Source organism: Pezoporus occidentalis, unplaced genomic scaffold, assembly GCF_034315485.1.
Source record: "Pezoporus occidentalis ecotype Australia unplaced genomic scaffold, CSIRO_AGI_Poc_V1 ctg38, whole genome shotgun sequence".
Classification (NCBI taxonomy): Eukaryota; Metazoa; Chordata; class Aves; order Psittaciformes; family Psittacidae; genus Pezoporus; species Pezoporus occidentalis.
The window spans coordinates 786,985-813,364 of NW_026915702.1; the positions used below are offsets into that span (position 1 = coordinate 786,985).

Below are 26,380 nucleotides of genomic sequence, written 5' to 3' on the forward strand. Positions count from 1 at the left end.
GTAAAGGGACCTTAATGAGGAGAAGAAATCCAGTCCTTTTAAGCCCAGCTGCTTGGATCATGGGTAAATCTGTGGGCTGAAGTATGGGGAAATTCCACAGATCTGGATTTCTTCTAATTCACTTTGCTCTGTGTAATCCCACCGTTGCCAAAAGGTGACAAATATCCCATCCTGATGCTGTGCTCGTTTCAGATAGCCACAGAGAGAGAAACGCCATCAATGAACAGTAACTGCTTTCTCTTAAAAGAGCAAGCGAGAGGAGCAGCAGTAGTAATAATAAAAGGACAAAGACACACTCAGCCTCTAAGCAGCTTAGCCTTCAATAAGCAATTCTTTGAAAGGAAATTAATGGAAAAGGTTACAAGCCTTCTCCTGAGCCGAGCATGTCACACTGCTCTGTCTCACCATTACTAGGAATGGAACAACTCCGTGGCATTTCTTTTCGTTTCAGATGCCCTGGAAGGCTGTGTTACTCACTGGACCTTGCATTTTCCCATTCCCTGGTTGCACAATGCGCTGAGGAATTCCTTGTGGGTGATTCAATGGGTGACGCCCAGCCCAACCTGCACGCTCACATAACAATCAAAACAGCATCCTCTTGCTGAACGCAAGAAGCTTGCCTATTGCATCCCAAATCTGCTTTGGGAACAGGAAATCATAAAAAGGAGGGGAAAAAAATATCAGGGTTGCTTGAACGATGCAGTCCCTTTACCTACAGGATACAAAAGCACATGTAGCACATCTGGGAAATGGAATTAAAGATTGGAACTGGAAACAGATCTTGAACTTTGCAAACACAAAGCTGCCCTTCTTATATAGCTGGGCTCTGTCACTAGGTGGTACTGTGCATCGCAGCTTCGTGCCTTCTAATTCCTCACTCCTGTGTTTATCCATCCCCCAGGTTAGATGTTTTGCTGGTAAATACTGTGCTTTGAGAGAGGGAACCTGTTCAAGTCTTCTCAGGTACTCCTGACTTCACACACCTTTGTTGCTGAAGGCAATTAAAGACTTCTGACTTGGCTAACATCCAGTGCTAGTGCCTGATTTCGGTTTCTGCTGTCAAACAGCACATGCTTAATGCGATCTCGCTGAGCCGTTTGCTGATGGGTTATGACATCTCCATCTACAGATGCTGAGGCTCGTGAAAGGGAAGGAAGACCCAAACAAATCAGGGATAGCTCTATAAAAACAGGGAAAGAAAGAAGATCTTTGATTCTCTTTTTTTAATGAAACCCTTAGCTCTTCGGAAGATCTTTATCGGTCCTACTACTGCCTGGGAAAGGACAACAGAAAGGGTTGTTGGATTTTCACTGCACTCCTTTGGCTTTCTGGCAAAAATCCATGTTCAAGGGGTTCCAAAGAACTTGTGAAAAGGGGTATTGCTTGCTTGTGCAATAAAGCCTGAGCAGTCCAAGGGCAGCAGTTCCACACAACACACCTACCCTTGTTTCCACACCAGGTCCTGCTGTACGTGTTTTGTGCAGCGAAAAACATTGTTAATCTGACTTTGCCTCCCAATGTGTGATCTCAACCCTGCACAGGCACTTTCACTTCTACCAGCTCCTGTCGTGAGGTGCTGGCACAGGATGCCCAGAGAAGCTGCGGCTGCCCCATCCCTGGCAGTGTTCAAGGAGAGGTTGGACGGTGATTGGAGCAACCTGCTCTAGTGGAAGGTGTCCCTGCCCACGGCAGGAGGGGTGGAACTGAATGAGCTTTAAGGTCTCTTCCAACCCAAATCATTCTATCATGATCCCATGCTTCTATGGTGTGGAAGCTGTCTCTTGCACCTGTAAGACAAGCCCATGGCGCAGACTGTTTTGCCCGTATGAACTAGGTGCTGAACAACTGTGTTGTCTGTCATTAAGATATCTATTTATTAAATATGTTGCAGCTTTTATAGGTTGGCTGAAGTCTCATGAAGTGCACTATTATAAACTCAGGTTGTCCCAAAACAGGTCTGAGCAATGGGAGGAGGAAACACAGATGCATAGGAGGCAATGATCATGCAAGATCCCAAGATCCTACCGTCCATGTGGCAAAGCTGATTGTAGAGCTCAGTGTCCTTATCTCAGGCCAGGAAAATAAGCCCAAGGCAAATTTCACCTGTTAAATTAGCACAGCTAAGGTCTGACTTTCCCCTCTTCCCTCCAAAATGAAGCAGCTTATCCTGCATTTCCCAGCATTCTACTACCCCCAAAAGCCTCTTCCAGTCTAAACCAGCATCAGAACAGCTGCTGATTTGAGATCCAGCTTCGTCCCAGTCTGTCTCCAGATTTTATACCGTTGTAATTTAAAACTCCCTTTATTTTCATAGCTATAAAACTGCCAAAGGATCGGTGATTCTGCAGATTTCCCCAACTGCCAAATGGCCCAGCAAAAGCCTTTCAGAATATTTTTCTGAGTGTGTTTCATTTTTCTGGAAGACCTTCTGGGTAGCATGGCATAAAAAGGAAGAGCATAAAGAGCATATTGCTGGGTGATAAGAATTAGGTCAGTGATGACTTAGATAGGAGTCTTCTTGAAATAACTGGTCCTGTGCTGCACAGCTGCTGCTCTACAATAAATGCTCAATCACTCGGCTGCACTCACTCCTGGGGTGCACCATGGACATGTGAAGCAGCACTTGGCATCCTAAGTGGCATGTGGGTTTTGCCTTAGAGAAGGCTAGAAGCACTGTCATCTGCAAGTGCTTTGATTTGTTTATGAATGGGAGATAGGGTGGAAATGGGGGTGCAGCTCCTGGCAAGAATAGCAGAGCAAAAAGTACTGAAAATCAGGAGGAGAAACAGCAGATGAAAGGGAAAAAAATCTGCCTGAATACGTGAAAGGGCAGATACATGGTATTTCAAGGGCAGTGCAGGTATTTCAAAGCTACAGGCTTCTCATCACAGGCAGGAGTTTGGTTGCACCAAAGCAAATAGAGGCAAAGAATGACTGAGGAACAGCACACTCTGGGAAGAGGTGCAAGTGAACAGAAAGATTTGGAGAAGACGTTTCCTTTGGAAAAAAACTTTGGAGGAAATCCCAAGGGACAGTCCAGATACACTCATCCCTAAACCACAACAAACGTGTAAGACATGGGAGCAAATGCCCCACTGGGAAATCTTATGTCTAGGCTATATTAATAAAAATTAATCTCTGGAGACCTGCAAGGTGTCTGGAGCCCTGTTAGAGGAGGTGGAGACTCTTGAATGACTTCCAGGATAATGAGATCCACTGAGAGTCAGGGTAGTGAAATGTAAAGGGGTGAGGTAAACCAGCAGTTACCAGCTCCGACAAAAATGAGCTGTGCCCACCCTTGAGCATTCACAAACTTTTTCAACACCAAGCATGCTGTATTCCCTCATGCATTTCCCAGCCAGGTTTCATTTACTTCCAACCCTCTCAAGTCTGATGCAAGAGGGAGAGCGATTTCCAAGGGCTATCGTGCCTTCCTCATCCCCATCTAACAGCTAAGACATTACCTATGTGTATTAATAAATGTTGGATGATGGGCCAGGCTGAAGGTAGAATGGGTGGGAGATGGTGCTGAGCAATCCTAGACTTCTACAGGGCAGATGGGTTCATCTTTCTTGGTCACCCCCAGCACTGGCAAGAGAGATTTTACATGTGAACTGTAAGATGAAACAAATCACAGGAATGAGTTTGTGTTTGTGAAAGCATCCACAGATAAATAATGTGACTAGTTTTGTTATTATAAAGTGGTGTGGCTGGGAATCACAGCCTCCCACTCAGGGAGACAGAGGTGGATTACTTTGTGGAGCCAGTGCTGACCACCAACACCCAATGATGAGTCAAGGCTTAATCACTTCTGGCTGGTTTGCTGTTCACAAGGGGGGTTGTCCTCATGGCTTATCACTGTGATGTGACTCCTTGGCAAAGTCAATGGCAGCACTTGAACTTGGGGCTTTCCCCATCAGAACTAACCCCTTATGAGAAGTAGGTATAAATCAGTGGAAAGACATCATCTTCAGGTGGGGATGACTCTGAAGTGATGTGCCTTCTGCTGGAGCTAGATAACAAAGCCCATATATGGGAAAGGTTTTGGCCTTGCACAAAGGGCTCCTCAACTAGGTGATCTGTAAGGTCCCTTTTATGATTCACCCATGCCAGGACATCCAGGCGCTGCAGCGTGAGATAGCAGAAAGAAAAAGCCCCAGGCTGCAGCGCACCCCTCTCTGGTCACACAGACGATGGCTGTTTACACTGGCTCCCTAGCAGGAATTCAGGATTTCAGTCCTGTGCTATATTTAGGTTGCAACACTACTGATATTTTTTAGGTCACTGGCCCTTGACACACAAGTGTATTTTCTGAGAGGAAAAATTTCGGCTCTCGACTGAGTGGTGGGAAAATACAACCCACAGAATGTTAAGTTTTCTCCAACTGGAGCCAGGAGTTAGGAACTGACAAGGGGAGTTTAGATTATAAATACAGTCTGTAGGCTGAGCCAAATGTTTAAGGCAGCCCCGTGGTGGGGACCCTTCGTCTGGGCTAGCAGCACTCTGCTGGATCCTGACACTTAGGACACGCTGGATATTTACATTACAGCTTTTACCATAAGAGGAAGAAGAGCTGTTAAGAGCTGATTATCTTGGGACAAAGAGGAAACGGTTTGAAAATGGACCACAGTCCTTTGCTGAAACATGCTCTCTGCAAAGCAACAACCAGTGTTTAGAAAGAAGAAATAAAAAACCCAGTTCCACTTCCAGATTCCTGCTCTGAGCGTGTTACAGGAACGGGATCCAAGGGGAAAAGAGTTCTGTGAAAACAGCTTGAATGAAAGAATCCCTTTGTAGGAGGTTATGACTGATAAATTACGGGAATGTTTGTGATATGATATAATAGTGGCAATTAAGAGACATTTCAGATGATGAATGCCTGAGAATATGCGGCGCAGCGAACTTCCCAGAACCCCTCTAGGATGAACAGTGACTCTGTTCTCACTTTAATTAGAAATTATCCAACCCTTGTGCTGCTTATTCCTCTTCCTTCTGCACTACCTCCCCATCCCAGTGGCTGCTCCGATACAAGCCGTTCCTCATTTGCAGTCTGGTTTTGCAAAGGCCCCGATTGATCTTCGGAGGTTTTGCAAAGCCCAGCTCAGCCACTAGCCCTGCCGACACCCAAAGTTGTTGTCTCAGCTGTGGCTACATACATGAGGACCTGCACAACTCTAGGCTCCTATGGCTGTGGGGCTGTAAAGAGTATTAAAGAAATAGTCTAAGAAAGAAAAAAGCAGAGGTCAACTCGAGTACAATAACTTACAGTAACATAAAAATTCCCAGCCCTCAAACAGGTCTTTCTACGGTGAGCTGCCTCTTTACCAGCATGGAAATGGCTGTACAAACACGTTAAGCCCCTGAAGACATAGAGATTGAGATTGGGCCCCCTGGAAGTGGAGCAAAACGGGCTTGCAATGACTGTAAAACCCACATTCCTGCTCTCCTGGAGCTTTATGAGACCACCCTGAGCCCCATCGGCCGGCGGCTCCAGCACTGCAGTGACCAGTGAAGCTAGAGTGTAATTGTACGCCATGGGGTTTGCAAGTTATGCAATCCTGCAGACACGAGGGTGACTCCTGCCAGGTGCTGGAGAGACACTAATTCCCCCTTGGAGAGCCAGATGGAAGTTCACAGTGTGGAGGAATTTGACCTTGGATAACTCTTTGTATTTGAGTCTGGTTGTCATGCGGAGCTTTCCCCAGGAGTGTTGGATAGGACTGTCCCAAAGCTGTGCTTCATCATATGAGTCCTCGGACTCATACAGTTAAAAAAATATACCTCCCAGACCAAAAGGAGAGAAAGGAAAAAAGGCAGGGTTTGAAATTCCATGTCAATTTTCCTATGGCTTGGGTCCATAGGCTTCCAATTTAGGAAAATAACAACCCTCCTCTGCTCTGAGCTCACGTGAATGAATGCAGTGCATGGGAGATTTTAAGAGTGTTATAGATAGTCAGAATGAGTGGACACTAGAAATGACTCTTTTTATTTAAACTTCAGAAGAAATCAATGGGCAGATGTTGATAAAAGAAGAGATAGTGTCTTACTGTAGACACCTGTGGATGTCAAAGTTGCAAGGGGTTAATATCCTCCTCATTCCAAACTGGGAGGGACAGAGGGAAGGAATGAGAGGGAGGACACACGCCAACTTCAGTGCCTTCTGGTACTGAGGCCTGGATGGCACTGAAAGCCTTTGTCCTGTTCCTTTTTCTTGCTATCACATGAGATTAATCTTTCAGTGCACAATTTGGGGTTGTTTTTTTCCCAAAGCTTCCATGCCCAAGGCCAACTGGTTTTCTCTAAACAATTGCATGCTGTTGGCTGGATGCAAAGAGAATTTCTGCAAGAGTGCAGGTGATTTGTGGCAGCATCGAATGCAAATGCAGCTACAAACACAGTTAGGGCAGGATCACATCAATGGCACTGGTCAGTTCTACCTAGGCTTGTGGAGAACATCTGAAAGAAACAGCATCCTTTGCACAAAGCCTTTGGTGCAGCAACAAATTTGTGTCGCAAACAGAGAAGGAAAAAAGCAGGTTTTTTTCCCCTAAAATCATCTTCTTTTCTGTAAGGGAAGAAACACATGGAAGCTCAATGGGAGTGGACCTGTACTGGGGCTATTCAGAGCCATATACCCAGGACAGATTTCTCTTTGAGTGAGAAGAGGTTGAATAGGACAAAAATTCTTCAGGCAAAACTTCCCACTGCTTTCAATTACTTTAGATGGCTGAATTGTTCACAAATGTCTCTCCGGGGAAAGCAAATCACTTCACCAAAAGCAGGTTCCTCGGCGCCTGTCCCATTACAGAGCATGTTGTATCAACTGCAGCAGCTGAAGTTCGATGGCTCGAGCTGCAAGGTTACTGGGCACTCTGTCCTGATGGATACCAACATTCCTGAGGGCTTCCAGCATTTTCCACCCAGGCCTTGGATGGCATGTATTTAATTAGAACAATATGACTGACCTCTTCCTCACAGGTCTGTGGGTGTTTAATACTTTGGCATCTAGTTAGATTTAAAAGTCTTAGATCTTTGTGGTTTCAGCATGAAAGGGTGGGCAAAGAATCATAGAATAATAGAATAGTTAGGGTTGGAAAGGACCTTAAGATCATCAAGTTCCAACCCCCCTGCCATGGGCAGGGACACCTCACATTAAACCGTATCACTCAAGGCTTCTTCCAACCTGGTCTTGGACACTGCCAGGGATGGAGCATTCACAGCCTCCCTGGGCAACTCATTCCAGTGCTTCACCACCCCAACAGGAAAGAATTTCCTCATTATATTCAATCTAAACTTCCCCTGCTTAAGTTTTAACCTGTTACCCCTTGTCCTATCACTACAGTTCCTAATGAAGAGTCCATCCCCAGCATCTCTATAGACCCCCTTCAGATACTGGAAGGCTGCTATGAGGTCTCCACACAGCCTTCTCTTCTCCAGGCTGAACAGCACAAACTTCCTCAGCCTGTCTTCATACGGGAGGTGCTCCAGTCCCCTGATCATCCTTTTGGCCCTTCTCTGGACTTGTTCCAACAGTTCCATGTCCTTTTTATGCTGAGGACACCAGAACTGCACACAATACTCCAGGTGAGGTCTCACAAGAGCAGAGTAGAGAGGCAGGATCACCTCCTTCAACCTGCTGGTCACGCTCCTTTTGATGCAGCCCAGGATACGGTTGGCTTTCTGGGCTGTGAGCACACACTGAAGCCAGCTCATGTTCATTTTCTCATCGACCAACACCCCCAAGTCCTTCTCCGCAGGGCTGCTCTGAATCTCTTCTCTGCCCAGCCTGCAGCTGTGCCTGGGATTGCTCTGACCCAGGTGTAGGACCTTGCACTTGGCATGGTTAAACTTCATGAGGTTGGCATCAGCCCACCTCACAAGCATGTCAAGGTCCCTCTGGATGGCATTCCTTCCCTCCAGGGTGTCAACCGAACCACACAGCTTGGTGTCATCGGCAAACTTGCTGAGGGCGCACTCAATCCCACTGTCCATGTCACTGACAAAGATGTTGAACAAGACCGGTCCCAACACCGATCCATGAGGGACACCATTCGTTACTGGTCTCCAGCTGGACATTGAGCCATTGACCACAACTCTTTGTGTGCAGCCATCCAGCCAGTTCTTTATCCACCGAGTGCTCCATCCATCAAATTGATGTCTCTCCAATTTAGAGACAAGGATGTCATGTGGGACAGTGTCAAACGCTTTACACAAGTCCAGGTAGATGACATCAACTGCTCTACCCCTGTCCATCAGTTCTGTAGCCCCATCATAGAAGGCCACCAAATTGGTCAGGCAGGATTTCCCCTTAGTGAAGCCATGCTGGCTGTCACCAAGCACCTTGTTGTTTTTCATGTGCCTTAGCATGCCTTCCAGGAGAATCTGCTCCAAGATTTTGCCAGGCACAGAGGTGAGACTGACTGGTCTGTAACTCCCCAGGTCATCCATTTTCTCCTTCTTGAAAATGGGGGTTATATTTCCCTTTTTCCAGTCATCGGGAACTTCACCTGACTGCCATGATTTCATATCCAGAGAGTGATTTGTACCAAGATGCCCATCTTGGTAGAAACCAGCATGGATGAAATGCCTAAATTTTGATAGTTAAAGGAATGTGCGATGCATCTCATGTCATGTTTCAAGACACTGAGCAGAAAATGGCTAAGCCTAGGAAGAAACAGTTTAGGCCTGGCTTCTGTAAACCCAGGGGATCAAGCAGTATTTCCCTTGCATTGCTGATGGGTGCATTTCTATTACAAGCTGAGTGAACTTCTGATCTCAGTTGAGACTGTCTGTATTCCTTGTGGAGAGCATAGTTTTCATTCCTTGCCACCCAAAGTAAAGACAGGGGTAGGTACCCCCAAGCCATTGGTGGTGGACTTCAAGAGAGCTCAGTTTTGGGACAGATTCAAATCCATCCCAAGGTAGAAACAGCTCAGCACTGCTTGTGCTTGCTCCTTGGCTGCATTGGTAATCCTAACCCATTTATTAGTGGGCTAGAATTAACACCATGAAAGCCTTTGCCCATGATCATAATGGGGACAACCAGACTCCCCTCCCATGAATTCAGACTGGAGATTGAATGTTTCTTACAAAGAGACAGACTGGAAAAATCCACACAGAGGAGAACAAAGCCAAATACACCTCCTCTTGCAAGAGGCTACTGTATTTCTTGGACAAGAAAAAGCTCAGTCATGAGACTTGACCACTCAGTCTCTTCCTACCATCCCTAATGGTTCATGTAAATACAGATAGGAGGCTCAGTGTGGGTTTAAAGTCTACCTCATTTCCTTGCTACAGCACATGGAAAGTCCTTCAGTGTTGTGTTTGCAAACAGTAAGTGTAAGCCTCAGCCAGGTGCAGCTTCACGTTAGCTTTAACAGCAGCAACCCCCGATGTGATGAAATAGTTGAAGGTTCAGCCACTGCCTAGCGCACCTCTGTTGCCTGTCCCTGCCCTCCAAGAAACCCCTATGCCCCTTGCCCTGACCCACAGCTGCCTTGGGGCAGTGGAAGGAGAGATGAGACGCAACAAGCTGCTGAAGGGCATAGATGTTTGTTCAGAAGGAAAATGCTTTAGTGCCCCCAGCTTTCCAGGTGTCTAAGCCCTCTGTGCTCCTCTGGTGAGCTCCACCACCACATTTCACCTGGAATTTTTGGTCCAGGGAAAGACATCCAAAGCGGCCCTCTAGCTTTACCTGAACCTAGTTGCTATTGGTCTATTGCCTGACACAGTGTGGGTCAGAAACCAGCCCTGGGCAGGTTGATTTAACATGCCTAGAATGGGGATAAGCACTCCTGCCTAGCTCACTGTTAACACTTTGACTTTCTCTCTACCAACATCAATTCTCTGTGGGCTATGGTGGGTCTGGTGACACTGGGATGGATCCTACCAGATTGCCCCAGTCCTTCCCAGCTCTAGAAAGGGAGGGGAAGTCTGTATCAAATGCTGAAGGCAATTTTACAGTGTTTTGTAAAAATATGTGGGGATAGGAGCTTATTGAATACTTGTTGTGCGTTCTCCATAGAGCCTTGAGTAGAAACGTGATTTTTTCTGTTTGGATGCTTTCTGGCAAAGATGAATTTTTAACATTTGTGTCCGTCCGTCCGTCCGTTGTCGTTCCCCCCCCCCGCCTGTCTATCCCTCTTTGCTCCTGCCTGTAATGAACACGGGGTGAGTAACTCTGCAAGCCAAAAGCTCCCAAGCGGCTCTTGGAAACATGTGAGGCTCATTAGACCTTCCTGCAGCTCTGGGGCTTTCCGGTGGAGGGTTATTTTCCTCTCTTTTTGATGATCTGTGTTGGTTGCTGTTTACTTTTATTTATTTATTTGTTTAAAGGGCAGCAGTTCAAGTCTCATAAATGCTTAAATATGGAGCAATCAAGCTCAAGAAGTCTCCAGGGCAACTCCTGAGCCTGTGGACTTGCTCAGCAAAGAGTGCAGGGGGAAAAAATCAGAGTTGCCCCCAACTAAGAGTGGGAATTAAGCTGCAAGCTTGGGGTGGGGGGGGTTGACCTTGTTGCAATAACCCATGGGATGTCTTTAGGGGGCCTGCAGCCTCCTGAATACCAGCTATACCCTGGCATCATGACGCTCTTGGGATAGAGGAGCTGCCAGGAAAGAGCCCTGCAAGTATTGCTCTGCAAGTGGCACTGATACCTCCATCCTCTGTTGTCATGAGTAGAACATCAACAGCCCCACTGAAAAACCTTCTGCCCAAAACCAGAAGAGAAAGGATCTGGGTTTACTGACTTAGGGGGAGTCAGAAACAGCTTCAGCTGCACCCTGAGACCTAAATAAAGGCCAATGCTCTCCAACTAGTTAGCTAAAGCAAATTTTGTTGTCTGTTTTTCTCCTGCCCACCCAACACTCCCACATGCCTAATGCCCCATTTCTGCAGCCTTCATCATGCTGGAGCTGACTAGATTAATGAGAAATGCTAATATGTCAGGCCTGAAAAGAAAGCAAAGAGCCTGTTCTGTTTGAATTACACATTAATCTGCTTAGTGATGAAGTTATAAATCAAAACCTGGAAGTTTTACCAATCTGAAATTATGTGCTTAACATTTCAGCCCTTTCCTTCCTCCCTCTTGCCCAACACTGTTTTGCACAGCCTTTTACAGTAGCAGGGTGGGCTTGCAATGCTGCCCTTGCTCCTGAATTCCTAATTGTGCTTAGGCATAATGAGATGTCTTCAAGGTAAACAGGGTGAGGCATGATGTTGGAACAAGAATGGATTTCCTAAATGGCTCCTTTATGAGGAGGAAGACCATGATCCTGGAAGGGTATGTGGGGGTATATATGAGGCCCTTAGTGACATGGGTTAGTGGTGGACTTGGCAGTCCTGGGGTAAAGGTTGTACTTAATGATCTTAAAAGTATTTTCCAACCTGGCTGATTCTATGATTCTATGATATGGGAAAATGCAGGACTGGGAAAAACAGAGGAAATGAAGTAGCAGAACAGAAGGCTCAGGGAGGACTTGGTTTGGGGTCTCACATGCATGCAAATGAAAACCCACCTTCTGGCCTGCAATACCTACCAGCTCTAGAGGAGCATCAGGGATTTAAAGCACTGCTAAACACCCTCAGTACTAAGGGGCCAGGAGTCACAGATGGCTTTCACAGCTGGAAAACAGCTAGTAAGCTGGGATCTGTGACTTGATTCTGCCTTGCAGGAGGTTTCCACAGCAGCAGCAAGCTCCTTCTCATGGCTAGGGATGCCCAGAGCCCCCAGATATCCTTCTTTTACCATAAGATATCAGCTAAGGACCTTGTTCCTTGCTCCTTCCAGCACAGCAGAAGTTCTCTTCCTCATTTTACATTAGCATCCAGCCACTAAATGCTACAGCCCATCTCCTTCCTTAATCTCATTAGGTAACAGAATATATGGGGATCAGTGAGGTAACGAAGACAATTCTGCACTTTTTTCTATAGCCTAAAGCAAGTAATTTTGTCTCTGCCTCAGTTTCTATGGATATTACTTAACCACCTTTCCAAGTACTTGGTGGAATAAGAACCAGTGTGTAAAAAGTACACAGCATTACTGTGTACAGTGTGGGAAGAATTAAACGCCTGTGATTGGTATTACAGATCCTCAAGAGACTGCTTTGCATCCAGTGGTCCACCTCCAACTTGGTAGGAGCAGTTGGTGGGATTTTAAACAAACACATAAACACACTTGTACTGAGGAGGTAAGTCCTTGCCTACTGGATGGTCTTGAACGCTGCACAGACGTAGCTGGGAAACTGAAATATTTGTTGATGGATTTGGAGATTAAATAAATAGTGAAATGTCTTTGGGATGTTAAAATGCAGAAGTGATGCCTATCCCATAATAAACCAGCCCTCCCCCAGCACTTACTGAAGTGTATGTCTGCCAAAGCAGGCACTGCGTTAGTTCACAAGGCCATTTTTCAGTAGGTCAGAGCAGTTGGACATCTTCTGGGCATTGTTAAAATACATCTGACAGGTCTGTGGCATCTCACACAACTCTCTGAAAGCCTCAACTGGAAACTTATTATGTGATATCTCCTCATTCAGATGAATTTTGACCATGGAGTCAGAAAGCCACATGGTGGATCACAAAACACAATTAAAATACAGCAAGTGCTCATTGTAATTAAAATATAACAAGTGGTGAACATGAGCCCTGCTGAAAACAGAGCAAGGCAAGTGGTTTGTTCAGACTGTGCAGACAATTGTATCCCAGGGAACCACAGCAGACCTGCAGGAGGATTTACTGGCTAGGAAGAGAAATGGGGTCTGAGATAGATGATGGTACCTTGCTTCAGGGTAGAGTACCAAAAGACTTTAGTTGTCACATGTCGTGAGTACCACAGCACCACTTAAAGAGGAATGGCATTACACAGCATCTCTGACCCAAATCCAGTCTGGAGACCAAGAACGAACAAATTTTGGTTGCTTTAACTAATTTATAAAAACTACTGTTCAGAGCACAGCCTGGGCAGTCCGGACTTCTGATTACTGAATCAGTTTGGATTTGAAGACTGAAATCTCAAGTACTTGAAACACACCTTGGCCACCACAGCCAGCATCATCGCAAAGTTGCTATTCCATCTATCTCTGCTAATGCATTGCCATTGAATTCCCAAGATCTAAGAAAGCAAAGTTTCACTTGTCAGAAATAAGTGGAATTACACTGATTATGCTGATGCCTGGAGCTCCTTTTCTTTTCAAGAGCCCATTGCCTGTTGCATTAGCAATAAATCTGGACTGTACCCTCTGTACAGTATTAGCTTTGGTTTTATGTATTTTGTATATGGGACAGCAGAAGGGAATTACCAAACCCATGGATGTTTTTCAGGGTTTGTGTGGTGAAAACAACAGTCTAGGGAAAGGATACCAAAAAACCTCTCCAAGTCAATGTCATACCCAAGCAGCCATGGTTGAGGTTGGTGGTGCAAAGGAGGACCTGAGTCCTCCCACTGATGTGTGCACAGCAACATGGGTGCTGCTCAGCCAGGAAACTGTGTTGTACCTTGCCATAGTAATCCCAAGCCAGGCTCAGCAAGGGTGAGCCAGCAGATGGTTCCAGAATGCCACAAATACACTGAGATGTGATTAACTCAATGAGAAAAGCACAAAGCATTTTTTTTTTTTGAGTATGAAATAATTTTGCTTAATTTTAAGAAGTTGATTAATATTTCTTTTTTTAAGATATTTTTGGTTCTGGTATCATGCAAAGGTCCTATAAATGATCTGCTATGCTTTCGAGATACAGTAGCAGCAGGGATTAATATATAGCAGCAACAAAAGCTAGCGTGATCAAGAGCTTCTTTGACCATGTAAATAATAAACAGTGGAAGAAGTCTCTGTCTCTGGGAAGTGATCAAACCGGCAGACTTTCTGTCCAAGCAATATTCTGCTAAAATACCCAGTCAGCATTTAAACTGGAGGATGCTGGCTACTGGAGAAAATGCTGTTAGGATTAATATATGTAAGTGTAGAGTTAGCTATCAGCTTGTGCTGGCCACTAATAAAACCGCTGCTGCTGCTGGTTGTCTGCAATGATGACCTATGAGATGCCTTTCCCAATCAAACCTTCACCAAGCAGCAACTCTCCTGGTACCTGACCCACCATTTCAAGCCTTCTCCAAAGAACTGGAAGCTCATCACAAATAAAGTGATGTGGTTTTACTGAGCTTTGGCAGACGTTCACTATTTCTGTTTGAGAAATGACAACTATTCAAGTCCACCCTGCCCTGTGAGTGTCAGGCTGCATCAATGCTCATTTGGATGGGAAGGGAGGCACCTTTACAGTCCCATTTCACTGGTGGCTCTAGCAAAAAGGGATAATATGCCAGGAACACGATAAAATGCCATAGGGGCATAGATGTGTGTGTGTTGTAATGGAAAAAGTGCTCTTGTGCATAAGCTCAGCGCTCTCAACAGAGTAAATCTGTGAAAAGACCATCAGTCCTGGGAGTTATCATAGGCACTAGCATCCCCTCATACATAGTGTGTAGGCTGGGATAGGCTATTCATAACTGCAATCTGGACGCATCTGAAAACTAACTAGCTTCTTAGTTTCTGAGAGTGTTTTTACATGGGTAGAAGGTAAAAAGGGGGTTCAGTACAGAGACCTCCTGTTTCCTCCTCCCCTTTCCCCAGCCCAAACAACTGAATTGGCTTCAGGTTCAGGCTCCTAAAACAAGCTGAAAGAGGGTGGATGGCAGCTTGGTTCACTTGGAACCATCACTGTGGTATTTCTTACGGGGGTTTCAAAACCATGCCCCGGGGCCACCAGGGCTAACAGTGGGACAAAGGGCTCTTTGGAGTAATAAGCTTGTATTATTGGCTGCAGGCATCTTCTAGGACAAATACCTAAAATAAACATGCTGACCATGGCTTCTGAATTCCAAAGGCCATAAAAGCTATTCCTGAAGTCTGCTGAAACCAGAGAATGATTTGAAGATGGTTCAAAGTTTGCTGTAATTACTAAGAGCCTTACCCTGGTATCCCTCTAAGCACCACACACAATTTCAACAGGCTTTTAATCTGGCTTCTTCTATATAACTTAGCTTCACACATGGAGACTTCCAAAGCACAGGAAAAGCAAAATGCCAAGCAAATGGGAGTAGCAGAAAATGCCTTTTCCAAATGCAAACACCGATCAGTCAATCCAGCGCCCGGCTTTAACCAATTTGTGAAGCTGATAAATAATTTAATGGGTTTGCCCCTGCAGCAGAGTCTTGTCTTGGTTGTCTAATGTTGATTTAAAAAGCAGAGGAGCTGCATACTAATTGGTTTACAGCATCATTTCAACCTGGACTCACCAATGGACTGGAATGAGTAGCTATTCAAACGGGCATCCAGTTCTAGTGTATTCTCTGTAATGCTCAGTTTATTTAACCCAGTTTAGCCAGTCTCAGAAGCACACACAGTTTATTAGAGCTGTATTGTTATACATCAAGCTGCAAACAGTTAGCATAACTCTCAAGAAGCTAGTCAATCAAGCCCCAAACCTCCCTATACTACATAAACCACACATCAAGTAAAACAAAAGTTTTAGGTGAGCAGATGCCTCAAACTTTGCAAGACTAAGCAGTCAGAAGGCATTGTACCAGACAAGTAGGGATAACTAGTGCTACTGCAGTTTAAAACACACTGTGTTTGCTCATTTTCCACAGATTAGGGGTCTTTAGGCATGATTTCCTATGAGTAAGTCATAAATGACTCTTGTGCAGCTGCAGGGACAGCCTGAAGATGCAGAACAGCTAAGGCTGTCTGTACTTACAAGTATACAGCTCAAGGAAAGGGGGTATAGCAGGGTGACCTTTAATTTTGCATCCACTTATTCCCCTCTGCTCTGTGGGACGGAGAGTTTGGACCTGTGTTCACCCAGAGGAGACACCACCACCATCCTCATACCCTGCATTTGTCCTCCCAAACCTCCCCTACCAGTGGTGTCTCCTCTGTCCTGCTGCCTGTGATGAGATCCAAAGTGGTTGGTAGGAACAGGACAGGACCCTGTGCAACTCGGCACCGGGGTTTGAGGGTCTGGTCTGGTGTTTTGTAACCCTACCTGGTAAACGGCTCTGGAAATGCACCATGGCTTCAGCATGAGCTGCAGGACCCTCAGGTTTCCAAAGCGGCAAGTCCTCAGAGCCCGGGATGTCAGGCTCCACACCAGGCTGTCCCAGCTGTAGAGCAGATCCTCAAAGCCAAAGAGCACAGCAGCCATGCCAGCTCCCCATGTGAAACACCCCGGACTCCCTGCTCGGAGGCAATCAGCTAATCCCAAGGCGCCTTCAGAACTGCAAGGTTAAAAAGTCACTGCAGTTTCCATCAAAGAAGGAGAAGGAAAAGAAAGGGGGGAAAAAAAACCCTAACCACCAAACCAAACCCGACAACAAAAACCAGCAGCCAAAATAAACTGTCTGGGGATGTGTCTTTCTCCCTTCGCACACGCCCTTCAGGATGTGGTTTCTCCCTCTGTGTATCTCCTCAAAGTGAGTTCTGCTGCACCCATGGAAGAGCAGGCAAGAGGTAAAAAGACCTCTCCTGACTTAGAGAGGCAATTGCACATCCCTCTCAAAGGGCTTCTTCTTTACACTGCATCACTTCCCAGCTTTCCGCTGCAGAACCAAGAAGCAAACTCGCATCCAAAGTCATCACTTTGCAAGCTCAGTCCTGGGATTCCATCCAGAGGGAGGAAAAAGCCGCTTGCTCTCCCTCTGCCAACATTCCCAAGACATTCCAATAGTGGGCTTAACTCTTTCAAACACTGCAGAAGAACATCCGAGCAGACAACTTTGCCCCATGCACAGTTTCATCCTTCTGTTTCATGTGTTGACTAGCCATTGCAGAGTTACATTCCAGTCCTTTTTCCAAGCAACTGTCTGTTCTGGAGTCTTTGTATGTTTTGGACTTCATGTGAGACTTATGCAACTGTCTGCAAAGCACCTTATTTACCCAAAGGGTAGTGTCTTGGAAAATTGGATGGATTGAACAATGCCCACTTAAAATCAGTCTGATTCAGCTGGTGTAGACATATTTTTAACCCTTGCATTTATAAGATTGTGTTTCCTCTTAACAAGCCCAGGAGAATGCAATACCTCTGAGCTGGATGCCAAAACACCCTTTTCAATCTATGGACGCAAAGATTAACCTTTAGGTTAGGCTTTGAGAAGAAATCAGCCCTTTTCCCCCCAGGAGCACCTCGTCTGGGTGGAGACTTCAGTGTGGTCAGCATCTATGATGGGATGAGGGAACTGGTCCAGTGAGGGTGAAAATACATTTTCAACACAAGGATTTTGCAGTTTGGTTGAATCACCAGAAAATCATGCAGTTAAACTGCAACAGCTTTTCCAACTAAATCTGATGAGTTCTTCTACCTATGGGCTAAAGTTTAATAACCAAGTGGGGAAACTGGATTGAAGTATTTTACCAAAGGCACAGTGCAAACCAATGCCCTTGGAGACAGCTGCCTGTTAGTGCTATTTTTCACTTATTTCACCCTCCCTGCAGAGGAATGTGCACAAAAAAGGCAGTAGGACTTGGAAAGAGCAGATGGGAGTCAGTTGGGAAGTTGCTTACATGAGGGCACTTCTTAGAGATAGGACAACACCACTTTGAGCTAAAATCATGAGGGACCTGCACTCACTGAGCCCCTAAAGCTGCTGGTTTGATCTCTGGTTGATTCTTCACAGATATGTCCCACACTGACCCCATCCATAATTAGATCTTCGAGGACTGGAGGATGTGAAGCGAGCAGTGACTCACAGTAATGGCACAAGGATGCTCATCAGCTTATTGACAGGGCAGGTGGAGGGCCAGGAAAATACAGCTGCAAAATGCATATTCTCAGCCTAATTGCTTCTTCAGGACATCGTTTTTAGAGTGGCATCATAAAATATGGTAATAAAATCATAATAATATTTCCTTCAAACTTGTTAGAAGCTATTTATTCTGCCAAGTGTAGTTTTCTTTCCTCCTCTCTCTGTCCCTGCCTATCAGCTTTCTTTGCTAGTCTCCCTATGCTCACCATCTCATGGTTATTTCTTTGCCTGCCTGTAAACTAGGTAACACACTGCTTCTGTTAGCAGTGATGTAGGCAAAGGGCCAGGAACATCTCCATTATAAAGTCTCATTTGGAAAGAAGGTATTCTTTTCTCTAATATAACTTGACTAGACAATATTTGCTCCGGGCTACAGCCTGGTGTATCAGATCTCTGCCTGGGAGCACAGGAGAAGCAAAGAAAGAAATGTGTTTGATAAAGGAAAACAGAGGGGGGAAAAGAAACCATAGCAAGTGATTGCTTTGGGATGTGACCTAACCCCTTTGGTATTCTGCAAGGGGGAGAGGAGGGGAAATGGAGGATATGCCACAGTTTTAAAATTAGCTACTCCACATGTGCGTCAAGTCTTTCCGTATGCTTGAAAGGAGACTATAGGCCCCCTGTCCCAACTCAGTAATTATTCAACAGATGAAGGAACCTTTTCACTTTGCTGATGACATAATCAGACTCTCTGAAAACAGTTCCCCTATGTATTTATTTAACTGATGGACTGGAACAATCTCCTTAGGACTCATATGAGTCTACAGGAGGCCCAGTGGGCATTTCAGTGTGTAGATTTACCTTCATGATTAAAGCAGACTGTTTGGTTTCCTGCAGAGGTTTTCCTGCTGATTAGACACACACTATTTTTTGAGGGGTTAAAAGCTGCCTGTCCCACCTCGCAGCTTCCGAGGGAATTGTGACTATGGATGTTTCTCAGGCAAAGACAGCCCATTCCCTCTAGATCCAAGGGACACACCAGCAAAGATGTTCTTTTCCATGGAGACACCACAGAAGGTACTCTTGTTTACCCCAAAAAGTCAGAAGAGGTCATTGCTATGGGGAATGGCAAAAGAAAGGAGAAAAAAATCACCAATAATTGGCTCTTCTGCTGATGTACACTTTGAGTCATTTCTATAAAATAATCATATATTTCTATAAAACACACCGAGCTTCACATTCACTAAGGTCAATTAGGAGAAAAAAGTACCTTTTGCTCTTTACATCGATCTATAGACATTTGCAGGTCTTTTCAGCACAGCCTTTCTAATTATGCACTGATTATTTCCCGATATTTCTGAGAAAATGTCAGGCAAAACATTTACTATGAAGCCTCCCACGTTTTACTGACAGTCCAAAAGCTGTTACTGGGGCATAAAAATAGCTCCTTACTTCCCATGAAAAAAAAAAGAAGGAAAAAAAGAAACCCAAACTCTTTGGGCTGCTGTGTTGTTTCTTGGGACTGTCACCGAGTCTTGAAGGCTGGGGATGGACTTCTCAACCCACCCCCAGCAGACAGCTCCTCCTCACTGCAGACCCTGCAGTCACTGCTGTGCACTGATGTAGGTAGATGCTTGCCTGCCCTTGGAACTCCAGAGTCGGGTTTGTGTTTTGCCTTTAGGCACATGACTGTATTTTCTGGCCTCAGAAGGAGAACTCCAGCATCCCTTTCCAGTGCTCTAGAGTAAATCTCTACCCACAGCTTTCCAATGGGTGTGGATGTATTTGGGCACATTGAAGGTGGTTTCCTTTGAGCTTGCAGTAGACATGCCAGAAACATCCTGCTTCTGCTCAACATATGGCCTCCAATGGCCCCTGAAGCTCCAGACCAATGTGGTCTTTTAGGTCTTATTTCAAACCTATTACCCTTTTTGTTCTTTGTTTCTCTATAATGGAAGGGGACTAATGTGGTTAGGTCTTCCTGTCTGAAGTTCCCTTTCATGTAACAGCTTCAGGCTTTCTTATGTTGGAGCTGTTTTTGGAGATGTTTAAACAGTTTCATTTTCCTCCTTGTTCCTTAATGGCACGTAATTTTCATGGCTGATATGATGGCAACAATTAGACATGACCCACTGCCAAGTGATCAAACACATGGAGAAGGAGTCACCCCCTTTACTTCACATGTGCCCATACAGAGTCAGGGCCCTCAGTGGGGACCTACGGAAGTGACCTCTCTCCTGTAACTGCACTAAACCACAAACTCTACTGAGATTTCCAAATGGATGTTGGGCATCAAATCCACTTGTGAACATGAGCCTCTGAGTTCCCTCATCTCACCCCAACCAAGGTGGTGTCATTCCTCATGCTAACCCATTTTGGCTTCTCTGTCTTTTCCCTGACAAGTGGCCTTGCTGCCACCCAAGGAGGCACCATGGAAGGATTCTATGTGTCCAGTGGGAGCTTCCCAGAGTGCAAGGACTATTGGCTTTATTTCTTGTACCTTTGCCAGGTTTTATACTTTGTTCATATGAGGAAAAATTTGAGGGAAGGGTTTTAAAGGAGCTGGGAATGGCATTTGAGTTGAAGAAGCAAATCCTTAGACTTTGAGGGCTACATTTACAACACATATGTTCTGGGTAAAGGAAACTCATCTGAATTTAAAAAGAGTAAAAATAAAGCATGTATGTCCATACTGTGCCTGCTGAGAGCTTTGATAAATGAAGGGTCTGCTGACCCTGTAACCATTTTGGGTTGCTGAAAGATCATGACCTTAGTCTGGCTGGGCCACAAGAGCTGGATGGGGACCATGCCTGAAGCTTCACAGACTTTTAGAGGTGGCATTGACACCCCTAGCTCAGCTCTGTGGAACTGTGGTCAAGAACCTGTACTTGGAACAATGATCTGCTGCCCCATGCAAATGTGATGGCTATGCCTGCACCCCTTCATTTACCATCTCACTCTCATCCATCACATTCTACCAAAACCATAGATCTAAACAGCCTCTACCCCTCACTCCCTGGTCTGCCACCACTGACAGCCCTACACTCCCCTGCAGAGAAAAAATCAAGAAACCAAAGGTTTTTCTGCTGGTTACATTTTAGGATGAACATCAGGAGTCAGGAATACTGGCCAATTTCCTCAAGATGTTCTCATGCATCCATATGGCCTAAAATGTTCCATAATGAAATGAACTGCTGCTTCACAGTAATAATTGCATGAAAATTTGCTATTCCAGTCATCCACCTTGATCATAATGTTTCTAAAGCTCTTTGAAAATGTAAAGTGCTCTAGCAGTGCTAAGTATTATCGTTATGTGAACAGCAGCTCCTTCTGTGTAAGGATGTACGTGTCCTCACTTGAAAGAGATTTTTATTGACTGACACAAGAGAGTATGTCATATCCTCAAATCATACACATTTCATTTCCTAAAGTAAGCTGTGTTAGCAATTTAACAAGGTTTAAAAGTAGGTGAATCCTGTAAAGCCAGGCTTGTACTTGTCCCTAATATTCCACTACCCAAAGTGATTTGCACTTTTAATGTGAGGAAACATGGAAGAGATTGAGCAGAGATTTACTATTCAATCCTCTTTCTCCACAAACACTGTGGTGAATGAGTCTGCAGGAGGGGATGTAGGTCAGGATAACGTATTAAGTAAATAGTGCAGAACAGCTGCAGAAAGTGAATGGCAAGATCTTAAATATGATTATTCACTTTGGAAACCCAAGCTTATGATTAACTCTGATCCCGCTGGGGGCCGTAATGTCCTGTGACCAGGGTGTCCAATCAAAGCAGCACGTGCTAACACATGCCCATCACCACAAGGTTTATTATTGCACTGCTCCCTGCTATTTTGTGCAGAAATGCTCGGGACTACTATTCCTGGCTAAAAGGAAACAAAAAAATCATGGCCTACTTAGGAGGCAGGTATGAACAGGGGGCAACCTAAAGCTCATCCAGCAGCTGGGTTGTTTTCCTTCCATGTTATTCAGCTGCTTCTAAAATAGCCTCTGGCAAGGTTCAGGGGTGAAGAAATAGGAATCTGAGACAAGCCTGTGTTTGTGCCCATCAGGTGGGCACTGATTTTCAGACTGTGGATCAAACATACCAGACTGTTCACAGGAGTCATGCACTTGTTCAGGTACAGTTTTATAGCTTCAAGCTTTTGTTTATTCCTTTGGCAACTGGAGCAAGTATTTGCTTTTATGAGATGTTCCCCTGTACCCTGTGTTTATATAACATTGAATCATCTAGCTTGTGCTTCCCACCCCAAGCTGATGGCCAAGCTGTCAAAATGGCCTTGGCTTTGGGCTGTGGTCTGAAAGACACATTGCAGGTGTCTCTTAACTGCCACTATTTTCTTGGCAGAGAGGACAAATCCGGTGGCTCATATAAAGCCAGTTTGCAGTTTTGCCCTATGGCAAGATGGATAACGTAATGAAGGGCAGCCTTGCTGTCTATGCAAAACAAGACACCGTGCAGCACAAACGGCCCATTGCAGCAGAACATTTTCTTACAGCTTATCCTGCAGATATATTTAAGTAGTGTGTCTGATTCAGACCCAGTGGTAACACTTACTGCATTCAATGACTAATACAAAGTCCTTTCTGTTCACAGACAAGAGCTGAACATTTCATTAAAAAGGAGGAGGGCAAAGGGAACATGTTTAAAAAATCAGTGGCCCCGATTTCTCACATTTGATCTTGCTTATGGGTTGGAAACACTGCCCCTGCCTAAGCTAAAGTGCATATATTTGATTTATTCTGAAGATCCTTATGAATGATCATTACAAATAAATATAATCTTGCTGATTAAGATGTAGTTGTCACTGGACAGACGGGAAAGACAAAATATAAGCATGCCAGATATAACCTTCAGAGTGGAAATGAAGAGGAATCTAGTCCTATTGCAGGAAAGTCATCAGTTTCCTGAGCAACATAACTTTATGGGTCTCCATTTCCTCAGTAGATTAATTCACTGACATTTGCCAGGTGCTATGAAATCTCAGGAGAACTGTTTTACCTTAAAAGCAAATATGTGTTTAATCTACTAGGAAGCCAAGTGGTCATATTCCACTGGAGTTTTGCAGCAGAAAGAAATACTTAAGATAGCTTGGATCGATAATGTACCCTCTGTGTTGAAAACTCCTACACTGATTATCAAAATGAGCATAACTATGGGTAAATAAATGTCCTCTGAGGTGAAGACTGGTTATGCATACATATGCTCCCTGTGGGAATAGTGTTGTATACATCCAGGTGGTGCTAAATGCTTGTAAAGAGGGTGCCATGGATGAAGGTTATGGCTAGAGACATCTCAGAGCGAGCCATGCTGAGCAGTTAGCACCACAAAATGCAGCACACACCCATTCATGGCATCTGCACTGGGGTGTTTTGGTTGCTTCTATTGCCACAACACAATTAATCTGCAGATGGGAAACTCAGGAGTCAACACAGGGGGACTACTGTACTGCAGCAGATCTTCACGCTGAGAACATCTCCCCAGCTGGGACCAGTTAGATCTTCTCCGTAGAGTGTAAAAGTTGACCTCTACTCCGTTTGCTCCCAAAACACAGACCCCTGTGGCTTGTGCTAATGGAAAATCTCCATTTGCCTCGTAGGACAGCACTGGATCCACGCCATCTACAGTGATAATGCATGCACAGTTGACAGAAGATGATAACTTGTGCTTCTGTTGCTGTTCAGCTTAAAACCCTGTACAAACATCAGCTTCTATTGCCTCATGGTGCATTGAGAGATCTGTATTGTTGCGCTGCTACCAGAGCTGTGGATAAACAGGGACAAGAGGACTGAAGTGCTGGGACAGACCAACCAGAGCCTGGCAGACCTGGCTTTCCCTTTCTCTGGATGTTTTCTATAGCTACTAGTACACCCACTTACCCACCAGCATATCCAGACAGGGTGCTGAGTTTCAGGAGGTATAAATAGCATCCCAGACTCAATTTGCAGAGGTGGAGAGCAGTTAATCAAAGTCCCCCACACTCTGCTTTCCAACCTGACGATTTGTAATGTGGAATCCAAACTCACTGCCTAGCTTGTTGTTTGCTCCTACCTCCTGAAAAGAGGATAAATGGCTCAAAAGCTGGCTGATTGAAGCAGCAAGTCGCTCACTTCATTGTCTCTATGGACAGCAGGCTGAATCCGATCAGAAGTTAAAACAAAGAGGATTTACAGTCTTGATTTAGAAATTTATGACTCATTCCCATTTCTGCTGTTAGAAACGGCTGCCATTTCCCCTGCCCCCAAAACATCCATGCCATAAAAACTAAAACCCATAAGCTCTTTGCTGTCCTTATCTTGATGCACAAAGAATTCAAATGTTCGCTGTTGCTATCCGAAGCTTAACTTCCTGTTATTAAGAAGGACATCCTAGTATTTAGCAACACGAGATTTTTACTTTTTTCCCCTTCTTCAAGCCAGGCAGAATGTCTAATGGTTCTGGGGTTTGTTTCCTGCTTGTAATTAAGTAGGTCACAGCTGCAAAGCAAGAGAACAAGAAAATATTCAGATCACACAAAGCCAAGAGCTATTAAATCATTTGCAGCTGAAGGATATGGCAGATTTTCTTTTTTATTAAAAGAAAAACAAAGAAGTCTCAAGTCTAAGGAAAATAAATGTAGGAACTTTTAAGAGAATGATGAACTTGGAAGTTCTGCCCAAGCACCACAGTAGCTCGGAAAAAAAAGTGATCAAAACCCAGCTAATGTTGTTCACAAGTTAAACAGCTTTATGTGGTTGGAATAAATTCATTTCTCCATTGCTTAGGGCCCTATATTCTATCCATGCAGTTCTCTTTGAACCACATGCAAAACTGCCTTCATTTCTTCTGGGCAGTTCCCACCAGGCCCTCTGTGCCATCCCGAAATACCATGCTATGCCCTCTCCTGTAGGTCCCACACAGCACATACCCTGTGCAACTCCAGATGTGACTCAATCACAGCCCAGTCTCTACCCAGACATGAAGCTCCCATGGGGTTGAAAGTCTTTTGATCTGCACTCATGGCTCTTGGTGTTGTGTTGCTCTGATTTGGCTCCTGCTCCATCACTGTTTAGGATGGAGAGCTGTTCTTGGTCCCTGCAACACTCCCTTTACCCCACAGACAAATACTGGCAGTGCATAGTCCATTCACCTTAGTAAGCCATGCACATGTGTGTTGCAGAACAACCGCTTAAGGGCCTTGATAGTAGGGGCAGAAACTCGGGTTCACCACATTATGGACAGGCATCAATTGACAAAACCATGCCACAACCTTGCAAAACCAGGAAAAACTTCCTCTGTAGAGCCAAGGTGTCAGTCTGCGTGAACCAGGCACTTGAAGAAAAAGCTAATACTGACTAACCTGATTTGGGATATTGCAGGATTCGGGAGGAACATAAATGACTGCACATTTCCATCTAGCCTTTGGTATAAACACTCCTCCAAGCTACTTCGCCAACAAGAAGGAACATAGAGCAACAGCCCCATCACCCTCACCTTCCCCAGGTACAGTGCCTGGCACTGCTCTGCTCCATCATGAAAAGGAGATGAAACAAGGTATTCAGCTATAAGAACAGCCTCATTGGCTGCCATGGTCTAAGGAGCAATGGAGACACATCTCAAATGCATTGTAGCTGTAACAATAGGGCTGTTATTCTGTGCAGTGAAAGAAACAGTCTTTGGAAAGATTTATGTCTGAAGCCCACCAAAATCAACAGTGTACAGGGAAGTGGTCCAGTCAGACAAGAATCACTGCCTTGGCAGGGAACAGCCTCTATGAATCTGTTTGATTTCAAAATAGGGTGTTTTTGTCAGAAGAGTGGTTAAGATATGTGCAGAATAGCAAGAATGAAAGGCTGTTGCTGCTTCCATAAAATGTGATCAGGAGAGGCATAAATCTCAACAATTATAAACTGGTGATGACCTCATATTTACTCAAGCTTTGACTGGGAAACTGTCATGGGAAAGAAAAGCCCACATAGATGGTATTCTGGGCTCTGTCCCTGTCTGACCAGACGTGGTCAGTTCATTCCAGGATAAAAGAACAGGGACCTTTTCATGTTGGTATTTCTTGGCTTCACAAGCTAGGAACTGGGAGGGAAAGATGGTCAGTGCCTCCCCAGTGGGCAATCATTATGAAACACAAACAACAGAAGGTTTCTGGGAGGCCAGTGCCCAGGAATCTGAAGCCAGTCCTGCAGTCTTTTCTTGACCTCATGGGAGAGGGGCTGCATGCGAGAAGGTGGCGGTACATACCCTGGGCTGCAGAAGATGTCTCATCTATCTTCAAGGGATTCAGGGTACCTGGATTTGTGGATTTCCACCTGGAACCTCTCTAAAAGGTGCTGACTTTCAGAGACGTTTTGCTCCCTTCTCTCCAAAATGTTTATTTCTTTCCCCTTGAGCCCCTTAAATAGAGGACTCTTGGAGAACGAAAGGGGCTGACTTCAAAGAAAACACCAGTGTTGGGCTCTGTAGGGGATGTTCAGACACCTCACAGCATCTCTTTGCCTGTGCAGAAAAGCATTCATGCTGCCTATACCCCTGTCCTAAATCTCTCACCAATTTTCCTTCCGGTCTAGGGTGGATAACAGCATCTGTGGATTAGTATACAGCAAAGCTCAGGAATTAAGTTTGCAAAATGCTGC

At 45.0% G+C, this 26,380-nt stretch overlaps 1 protein-coding gene across 5 annotated transcripts in view; it reads right to left on the bottom strand.

The window, feature by feature from the left end:
* The window catches only part of FRMD4A (FERM domain containing 4A), a 380,907-nt gene that overhangs the window by 171,023 nt on the left and 183,504 nt on the right, over window positions 1–26,380 (bottom strand). The window contains exon 1 of one of the 5 annotated variants that reach the window (XM_062631901.1): window positions 16,042–16,234. The exons of 3 other annotated variants lie outside the window; for them this stretch is intronic. In XM_062631901.1, coding sequence (XP_062487885.1) covers window positions 16,042–16,200 — 159 coding nt within the window. In that variant the 5' untranslated portion in view covers window positions 16,201–16,234. Of the gene's footprint in view, window positions 1–16,041; window positions 16,235–26,380 lie in introns of those variants that run through there. One more of the 5 variants, XM_062631900.1, reaches the window with a different exon arrangement.